Source organism: Ipomoea triloba, chromosome 3 (genome assembly GCF_003576645.1).
Source record: "Ipomoea triloba cultivar NCNSP0323 chromosome 3, ASM357664v1".
In the NCBI taxonomy this organism is placed as follows: Eukaryota; Viridiplantae; Streptophyta; class Magnoliopsida; order Solanales; family Convolvulaceae; genus Ipomoea; species Ipomoea triloba.
Genome location: NC_044918.1, coordinates 21,446,115 through 21,456,557, shown reverse-complemented (window position 1 = coordinate 21,456,557; position 10,443 = coordinate 21,446,115). Strand labels below are relative to the sequence as shown.

At 38.1% G+C, this 10,443-nt stretch overlaps 2 protein-coding genes across 2 annotated transcripts; both read left to right on the top strand.

The window, feature by feature from the left end:
- The first annotated feature begins 2,205 nt into the window (after positions 1-2,205).
- Positions 2,206-7,274, top strand: LOC116013260 (pyrophosphate-energized vacuolar membrane proton pump-like). Its single transcript, XM_031252927.1, has 8 exons — positions 2,206-2,544; positions 4,028-4,602; positions 4,692-5,071; positions 5,226-5,312; positions 5,400-5,730; positions 6,058-6,468; positions 6,557-6,616; positions 6,708-7,274. Exons 1-8 carry the CDS (start codon positions 2,292-2,294, stop codon positions 6,912-6,914), a joined length of 2,304 nt encoding a protein of 767 aa, XP_031108787.1. The 5' UTR covers positions 2,206-2,291; the 3' UTR covers positions 6,915-7,274.
- Positions 7,275-8,361: 1,087 nt separating this feature from the next.
- On the top strand, positions 8,362-9,805 carry LOC116013721 (arogenate dehydrogenase 2, chloroplastic-like). The gene has a single exon (XM_031253622.1). The coding sequence runs from the start codon at positions 8,451-8,453 to the stop codon at positions 9,597-9,599; it is 1,149 nt and encodes a 382-aa protein (XP_031109482.1). The 5' UTR covers positions 8,362-8,450; the 3' UTR covers positions 9,600-9,805.
- Positions 9,806-10,443: the final 638 nt, after the last annotated feature.

Genomic DNA, 10,443 nt, shown 5'->3' with positions numbered 1-10,443 from the left:
CAAATATTTAGACTATCGATTTTACAAGGTTGCAAACATTTATTTTAGTAATAATTATAATGAATTTTCTATATTATCTTGGATTCATATTCTTTGAGTTGGATATTTAAATTAAAAAAATTCGACATTCAATTACCCGTGTATAAACTTCTCTTATATAATCTTGTATTGATATACTTTCAAATATTTATTTAAATATAAACATTGGCCATTAACCCATTCGCGCAATGCGCGTATAAAACTAGTTAGTATATATAAACTAGGTAATATTCATAGTAAAGAAGGAGCTTGCCAGCCCCTTCATTACATAACACAAGATATTTATATTAAACAAATAATGACTAATCAAATTCATTCCTCATAGACAATTTGATTTCTCAAGTTTTTCCAGGTGTAATAACGCCTTAACAACTTCAATAGATTGTGCCATGCTATATAATACAACTAACACCTTCTAGGTAATTGATATTGCTTCTAAACTAACTTCATTCGATGAGTCAAACCTAATCATTTTGGCTATCGCACCAACTGTTACCAAAATATTATTCCATCATCATGCTTGTATGCGTACATAATTGATTATTTGTACATTTTGAGCTCATAGTGATCAATTATGAATGTTAAGTGTAATAAGGAGAATTGAACACAAAATTTCTTATTAAAAAAATATTGCACTTATTAGAATGCAATTATTATTATTAGTAGTAGTACTACTACTATTATTATGGCTTTAAATAATGTTCTTTGAGGTGGGACACAACAATTTCCTTCAACATGCTAATTAAGAAAGTGAAAATAAGAGCATCCGACGTTGTGATTTTTGAGTAAGTAAAGCTTATGTAGAGGAGAGAGGGTGGGGAGAGAGAAGATTTGGGTGTACACTACAAGGACTTGGTTTTTGACAGTGAAGTGAGTCCCACCACAACACAACAACAGCGCCATTTGTGGCGTGTGAGGCGCAACACAGCTTCCAGCCGACAAGTTAATCTAAAGTTTTTTTTTCAAGATTTGTTTTGCTCTTTTTTTTTCCCTTCTCTCTCATCTGTTATTTCATAATTACACATACACAAATTTCTTAAAAACTATAATTATTGGAGATGCTCAGAAGAGGGTTCATGAAGACATGAATCATGGAGGATGTACGTGAATTCCGTGTTCCACATGCTATTGGAGGATGTTTGGAATTCATACCATAAATTAACAAGAAGGTGATCGGGGAAATAATATAAAAATGAAATTGCGTCATTATTTCCTACCTAATATATACGGAGCATGAGATTTTAATGTGAAGGTTCCAATATTAGAAATCACATGTTCCAACCTAATCAATTTTAGAGATTTTTTTTTTCAAAAAAAATATATATATTTACACCAAATCAATATATGTTATAATTGCTTTAATTTATATTCGTTAGTTTTTTGAATTGGTCCATGTAGCATTATATATTCAAAACTAAGCTACATAAGATGGTAATTAAGTATGTTGCGTGATGATTATTGGGTTTGTGTATTTGCCCTGGGGGTGAATTAGTTGTGCCATTACTTCCTGCATACCTCGAGTAAGATTATTTTATTTTTATCTTTAAATAGGTTAAGATATTAGACTTATTGGGCCTAATTATCTTTTTTTTTTAAAGCATATTTCACTTTATCATTATATAAAAGTTACATTAATATTAGCAAATAAAAAGTTACTACTATATATTTAATATTTTTGTGAAGAGTATTCAGCATGTTCACGAGAATTCAGTGAATTGAAAATCCAGCTCCAATGCTACTTCAATAAATCCTTCTATATGATTTTTCGTGTGTTTCTCTATTGATCGTCAGTCAGGTTGGTCGAGTTCAACTTTTGCTTGATTCGATAGTGGTGTCGCAACTTATCAAGAAGTGATATGGTTAAATGGTTAATGTCCATATAATTTTAATTTAAGTAAAATATGACAACAAATAGCCAAAAGAATTATGTGATTAAGGGTAAAATTAATTTTTTAAGTGATTCACTATTTAATAAAATATAAATTTTATATATTTTAGAAAATTTTGTTGAAAATATATATTTTAGAAGATAATTTGAATAACAGTAATCTAAAAATTTGGGATAAATAGAATATTTATCCACAAATAAATCTAACTCCACTCCACCAGTGAACAGCCGACAACCTAGTCGTATAAATAGCACAGCACTCGCAACTTGCCGAACTTCATTTGCTTCTTCTTCTTCTTTGTACTGCGCACATTTCTCTCACGCCCACTTTCGCCGTCGGTGTTCTGCTCCCCTCCCACCAGAGATGACGGTGACGAGTGGAGTGACAATTCTGCCAGATCTCGGCACCGAGATCCTGATCCCGGTGTGCGCTGTCATCGGCATCGCCTTCGCTCTCATCCAGTGGGTCCTCGTCTCCAAGGTCAAGCTCTCCCCCGATAATTCCGCCCCAACTGCCAAAAACGGCTTCTCCGAGTCGCTTATTGAGGAGGAGGAAGGCATCAATGACCACAGCGTCGTTCACAAGTGCGCCGACATCCAAAACGCCATCTCCGAAGGTATAAACCTTAGTATTCTTGTTTGATTTGTGTTGTCGGTTTGGATTTGGGATGGTTCTTGTGTGTTTTGTTGTTTGGTTTTTATGTTTTGAGCTGAACTTAGCTACATTTGCCGCATATGAATGGGTGTGTATATACTTATGTTCTCTCAAGTAGCTTTGTGTTATATATGAAGTTTTCTTTTCTCTCTATCTTGACTGTGAAGCAAAGGAAGGGGGAAGGAAACTATCTTTACACTCTGATCTGGTTTTTTTAAGGAACAAATATGTTAAATTGTTGTTTTATTTGGTTAATTTTACTAAGTTAATTCTTTTAACTTTTCGGCATCTAATGAAATTGTGTGGACTTGTGTTTGCACCCCTAAGATCTTGCTTCTTCGTTTAATGTAGGTTGCTTTGGCTGATTAATTATATTATGGTTTCTTTTTGTCTCATGGTTATGGAAGCTTATGCTTTAGATTTTGGTCTTTAATTATTGTATGTATTCATTTTTGTGATTTTGACATGAACAAAAAGTCTCTATGGTTCTGTGCTTGATTAATCAATACCAATACTTACTGACCTAAAGGTGTTTTCATAATTAAGAAAATCATGTGTTTTCACACCCTTCGTGCTGTCAACAACTTTTAGGCAATTGGGTTCACACTGAAAATTCTACTCTTGTTTAATCAATTCCAATAGTGTCTGACCTAAAGGTGCTTTCATAATTAAGAAATAGTAAAAAATATCTCCAACTGTAATAATAATATGCTTTTTTCACCCCCTTGGTGCTGTCAACCACTTTTTGGGTGATTATGTTCACACTTAAAATTCTACTTTGAGAAGCGATGCCAACTGCCAAATTGTATTACTTCTATTTTATTATTGGTCTTATGTACTATTTTTTTCTTATTCCTTGAAATTTCCAAAGTTGGTGCCCCACATACATATTTTAATAGGTTGATGCCTATATCACTGCCTTACTTCATGCCAATTTACAAGTCAAAATGTTGAACTAGTTACTTGTAGGTCTGTAACCACTTTGGTGATTGAAAATTTGAATTGAATAAAAATGATGAAATAGGTGATAAGAATATTATCTAACAAGTCAACATTCAAAAAAATTATGTCTCAGTTAATTTATTTCCAACAAGTTTGCTTTTTTACTTTTAATCTGTTACACCAATCTCCACTGCTAATATTATCTGTTTATAATGAACTTGGAATGGCTTCCTTAATAAGGGGTATTTAGCTTCAATGTGAATTGTTGTTGAAGAGGTGTTATTGAGTTATGGAATTTGTTTAAACTTGAGGATTTGGTAAAGGGCCTCTCCTTATTGTATTTTTCTGTATATACTTTTTTGATTTTTCATTGATCTTTCTCATTTTGGTTATTCATTTGTATGTCTACAGTATCACTTTTTCCTTTGTGCCATTTACTTGCAAAATATATTGCTGGTTTTGCACTTATTGGGCTAAAATGGATTTTTTTTTTTATGTAACAGGTGCAACTTCATTCCTTTTCACTGAATACCAGTATGTTGGTGTATTCATGGTTGCCTTTGCCATTTTGATCTTTGTTTTCCTCGGCTCGGTTGAGAGTTTCAGCACAAAGAGCCGGGCATGTACATATGACAGCTCCAGAATGTGCAAGCCTGCTCTTGCCACTGCTGTCTTCAGCACCATATCTTTCTTGCTTGGTGCTGTTACTTCAGTAGTGTCTGGATTTCTTGGAATGAAAATTGCAACTTATGCAAATGCCAGGACTACCCTGGAGGCCAGAAAGGGCGTTGGGAAGGCTTTCATCACAGCATTTAGATCAGGTGCTGTGATGGGCTTCCTTCTTGCTGCTAATGGTCTTTTGGTGTTGTACATTGCTATCAATCTCTTCAAGTTGTACTATGGTGATGATTGGGAAGGCTTGTTCGAGGCTATAACTGGATATGGTCTTGGCGGATCTTCTATGGCCCTCTTCGGCAGAGTAGGTGGAGGTATATATACAAAAGCTGCAGATGTCGGAGCTGATCTTGTGGGCAAGGTTGAGAGAAACATCCCCGAGGATGATCCTAGAAATCCAGCGGTATGATTGCTATCTCGGCTATAATGTTGATTGTTGGCACACTCGAAACTTTTTTTGTTATTGTTTTTTAACTTCTAAACGTATGCCAGGTGATTGCTGACAATGTTGGTGATAATGTTGGAGATATTGCGGGCATGGGATCAGACTTGTTTGGTTCATATGCGGAATCATCTTGTGCTGCCCTTGTTGTCGCTTCAATATCTTCCTTTGGGGTCAACCATGAGTTCACTGCTATGCTATATCCTCTCCATGTTAGTTCTGTGGGTATCCTTGTTTGTCTGCTCACCACCCTATTTGCGACTGATTTCTTCGAAGTCAAGGCAGTAAAAGAAATTGAGCCAGCATTGAAGAAGCAACTCATAATCTCCACGGCTTTGATGACGGTTGGCATTGCTGTTATTACCTGGATTGCCCTTCCGTCTTCCTTCACCATTTTCAACTTTGGAGTTCAAAAAGCAGTAAAGAGCTGGTGAGCCTACTGCTACTGTTTAAGCCTTTTTTTAAAGATTTTTTCTTAATAAGCACTGCAGAAAATTGCTATCTTTCCATCTTGGAAAGGAAAATTATAGAGTTATGGAAATTGAGTATCATGGTGACAAGTGTCAACTATTGTGCACTTGCAGGCAGTTGTTCTTGTGTGTTGGTGTTGGCTTGTGGGCTGGACTTATTATTGGGTTTGTCACAGAGTATTACACTAGCAATGCTTACAGGTAAGCTATTTTCATAGCCATTCTGTTTTGCTCGTGTAAGCTTGTAGTGCTCGTAGTTAGTAACTCTCGTCCAATTATTATTTTCAGCCCTGTGCAAGATGTTGCTGATTCGTGCCGCACTGGAGCTGCTACCAATGTTATTTTTGGCCTTGCTTTGGGTTACAAATCAGTTATAATTCCCATATTTGCCATAGCGATCAGCATCTTTGTCAGCTTCAGCTTTGCAGCGATGTATGGCATTGCGGTTGCTGCCCTTGGAATGCTGAGCACTATTGCTACTGGTTTGGCTATTGATGCATATGGTCCCATCAGTGACAATGCTGGAGGAATTGCGGAGATGGCCGGCATGAGCCACAGAATCCGTGAGAGAACCGATGCCCTTGATGCTGCCGGAAACACCACAGCAGCTATTGGAAAGGTGAACTGTTTTTGCATTCCGGCCCCAGTAGGGTCTCCTACATTAGCGTTTCACATATAGACAGATGATTTAGATGATCTTCCGGAAAGTTAACAGCTTTCTGGAATTCGTTGTCTATTTCAGTGATAGAACCCTATTTTGATTAGCATGGTTAAGAATTGTTTAGTGTCCTTATATGGTCATGAGTTAGACTAGTTAATTGATTGGATTCAATCTTTTTGTGTGATTTGGTCCATGTGCATTATAGCCTAATTGAGTGACTTTGGCCCAATCTTAGATTCTAACAAGAATCAAATGTAAACAACCTGTTGATGTCTTTGTTTTCAGGGTTTTGCCATCGGATCTGCTGCCCTTGTGTCTCTCGCCTTGTTTGGTGCATTTGTGAGCCGGGCCGGAATTTCAACTGTTGATGTCCTGACACCTAAAGTTTTTATTGGCTTGCTCGTCGGTGCAATGCTTCCTTACTGGTTCTCTGCTATGACAATGAAGAGTGTCGGGAAGGCTGCTCTTAAGATGGTTGAGGAAGTGCGCAGGCAATTCAATACCATCCCCGGCCTCATGGAAGGCACAGCCAAGCCCGACTATGCCACCTGCGTTAAGATCTCCACTGATGCCTCTATCAAGGAGATGATCCCACCCGGTGCTCTTGTCATGCTCACTCCCCTCATTGTCGGGATTTTCTTTGGCGTGGAAACCTTGTCTGGTGTCCTTGCTGGATCCCTCGTCTCTGGTGTACAGGTAATGTTTTAAAAAATCCTTAACCGGTACAATTAATGCTCTAAAATCTCAATACCTGCCTTAACACATTGTCTTTGGGCTTGTATAGATTGCTATATCTGCATCCAACACTGGTGGTGCCTGGGATAACGCCAAGAAGTATATCGAGGTAAACTAAACTAAGCTAAACAAACGGTTTATGTTACGGTTCAGTTATAAAAGAGCATTTCTAATGAGATGCATTGCTTCTGGATACACAGGCTGGGGCTTCCGAGCACGCAAGAACTCTTGGTCCTAAAGGATCTGACCCGCACAAGGCTGCTGTGATAGGCGACACTGTGGGCGACCCTCTCAAGGACACATCTGGGCCGTCGTTGAACATTCTTATCAAGCTCATGGCCGTCGAGTCGCTCGTCTTTGCTCCTTTCTTTGCTGCACATGGCGGTCTGCTCTTCAAGATCTTTTAGAGAACAGAAAAATTTCACCTTTTCTAACTTCTCATCAAAAGTTCCTGAAATTAGTAAAAGTTGAGGTTTGCTCAGAAATTTTCACCTATTCTGGGAGGAGATTACTTTACGGCCGGCGCTGCTGATCGTGAAATATTTGGAATAGTTGGGGGATCCTTTTACATGTATCGTTTTCTGTCCAACATTTTCTTTTTGGGACATGTTTAAGAAATTTTGTTGGAATCGGTAAGAGTTGGTAACTTTTATGGATCTGTGTTAAATTGACCCACCAATTGAACTGTTTACATTTCTTTTTGCACAATATGATTGGGTTTAGTGCCAACGAGCCTAATATTGGCTTAATATATTCTAAATTCAGTATTTGCCAATTTGATCTAGGGGCGTGATTCTTGTTTTTTACGTGAAAAAATTGTTTTGAAAATTTAAATATAGTTGTTATTTACGTGAAAAAAATTGTTTTGATATAAATTAGCAAATTTTAAAATCTCTAATTTAATTATTTATTATTTGAGATTTTACTGTTTTAGAAACAACAAAAACGTTTTTTCTAAATAAAAAATTGTTAATAACAAACATATTACGAGGGACCGCAAGCACCTTGTGGGCAGATGTCATATATGAGCCTCCTTGTGTTTTAACATGTTGAGAAAGTAGGATGAACAGATACTATAATATATTACGAAGGACCCTAATAACCGCCTAAGGAAAAATTTATGCAATTATCATGCTTGAATCAATGAATTGCATGTGTTATTGCTTGCTTTTTAATTATGTAACTTATTTAATAAAGATTAGAGAGATCTGATTTGAGATTTTTTGTATGTTTTTTATGCCGTCTTACTATATGAATTTTGTAATCTTAATTTTCTTAAATTTTCTTAAAATCAATAAAAGTCGAAATGGTTGAAGTAGACAGAGGTGATGACTTTTTCTTTTTATTTTATCTTTTTTGAACAAAAACTCACAGCCCTTGCAGTAAAACACAATTAATCTTGTTAGGCCTCTACCGTCCTTGTTATATTATTGAGTCTCATATTCCTAAATCATGTGTAGTATATTTTTGTGTATTGTGTGATTTGTGTCCGTCTATTGTATGTGTTCGGTTCTTGACGATTCTGCCGGTGTTTCTTCCGAGCGGACCATCCCTCTTCCACCGATTGTACCAAATTCTCTTTCTACAATGCATCATTTTGTTTCTATCAAATTTACCTTGCAGAATTTTCTCTTCAGTCTCACGTAACTTATTCCGTTTCTTCGCGGTCAAAATTTTCTAATCTAAAGATTATATGGCCCAATAACGTGGGAAAGTAAAAATCTACAGCGTCATCTACCTACCCACCCTCTGCTCTGGTGGGCCCTACCGTCACCCCATCCTTAAATTTACGGTCCTGAAGCAGTCTAACCTCGACGGCGCCACCAACTTCCCGCTCCTTGCACACTATATTTAAACCCTTCACACTTCTTCTCCTTCATTCGTCCCTCATTCTCCTTTCTCTCTCTCTCTTTATAGTAGAGGGAAAGAGATTGGTAAGCCATATGGCATATACAGTCATGTCCAACGCTAAACTTCAGTTCAACCCTACGGCTACTTCCAAGACCCGCTCCATCCTCTTCTCCTCGGGCGACCACCTGACCCACCTCAACCGTTTCTGTACTCCTCTTCCGAAACCTGTTTTGCGGCCTCGCCGCTTCAGAATCCGGGCAACTGAGGCTTCGCAACCTCACGATTACAAGCTTCGGTTGAACAACGTCCTCCATCCATCCAAGTTGAAAATAGCCGTGGTGGGGTTTGGAAACTTCGGTCAATTCCTGGCCAAGGCTTTCGTCCGTCAGGGCCACACAGTTCTGGCCCATTCCCGAACTGATTACTCTTTAGAGGCCCACTCTATGGGTGCCTCCTTCTTCCCCGACCCCCACGACCTCTGTGAGCAGCACCCCGATGTCATCCTCCTCTGCACTTCCATCATCTCCACCGAGCCCGTCCTCCGCTCCCTCCCCATCCAACGCCTCAAGAGGAACACCCTCTTCGTCGACGTATTATCCGTGAAGGAATTCCCCAAGAACATATTCCTCCAGCTCCTCCCGCCCCATTTCGACATCCTCTGCACCCACCCCATGTTCGGCCCCGAGAGCGGCAAAGACACCTGGAAAGGACTCCCGTTCGTGTTCGACAAGGTCCGGATAGGCGAGGACGGCTCAAGAATATGGAGGGCGGAGAAATTCCTCGACATCTTCGCCAGCGAAGGGTGCAGAATGGTGGAAATGAAGTGCTCGGAGCACGACCGGCACGCGGCAGGGTCGCAATTCATCACCCACACGATGGGGAGAGTGCTGGAGAAGCTGCAACTGGAGACCACGCCGATAAACACGAAAGGGTACGAGACGCTGTTGAATTTGGTGGAGAATACGGCGAGTGATAGCTTCGATTTGTACTATGGTCTGTTTATGTACAACAAGAACGCCATGGAGCAGCTGGAGAGGCTGGACTTGGCATTTGAGGCGCTGAAGAATGAATTGTTTGGGCATTTGCATGAGAAGCTGAGGAAGCAATTGTTCTTGAAGAGGGATAGGGAGGGATCAATGGAGAGGCCAAAGTTGTCTAAGTTACCGCCAAATAAGGGAAAGGGATATGCTTTGCCACCACCTTCTTCCAATTCAGAGATATTGCAGCCTCAAAACCATTAATTAAGCCAAATCACTAATCAATTCAAGTTGCTTATTATGCTTATCTATTGTGATTATATATATGGTAATATGGAGCGTGAATAATGTACAACTAGCTCCAAATTTATCAATTTAATTAATTAAGTTGAAATGCCAAGCTCTTGTGCTGGGAGGTCATCTCTGTGACTTTTCTTGAGAGAAATGCATAATATTGACTCTTTGGATTACAATGGAAAAAATATAGAATATATATATATTACTATACCTTAGCTTGTAACAGAGCCAATTGTACTCACAAAATTAAAATTGAAATGTATTGTATAATTTTTTGCCAAATATGTAGATTGTATGGACTATGGAGTATTCATTTATTATAAACTTTGCTTGTATGGCGTGAGCTATTGACATTAATTTTTATTTTAAATAATAAACAATAGGAATAACCGGACAAACACAACTAAATTGAGTTTATTTAATGGACACCTTCAAGTAGGGTAACTACGGGTTTTCCTCCTTATCCAAACGGCATAAAAAGGGAAGTAGGCACACCATCTATGTCTTAGAAAATAGTCTAATTCCATCCGAGAATTATAAAATAGGAAATTTACTTATCATTGAATCTTTAGTTTAGATTCATTCAATAATATACATATATATTAGTCTCTCTATGTGTTTGCTAAAGAGAGCAAGCTAGCGACATCACTCTTTTAAAGCTCTTGAATAGCTCTAACAAGGTGTAGTTGAGATTCAATTCCCTTTATTACCCCATCAAACTTGAATAAAATGTATGGTTAACTGATAAGAAGTGTATTTAAAATAATGTGGCAATAAAATAGGCCTGAGTTTAGATCATAATATAACACCA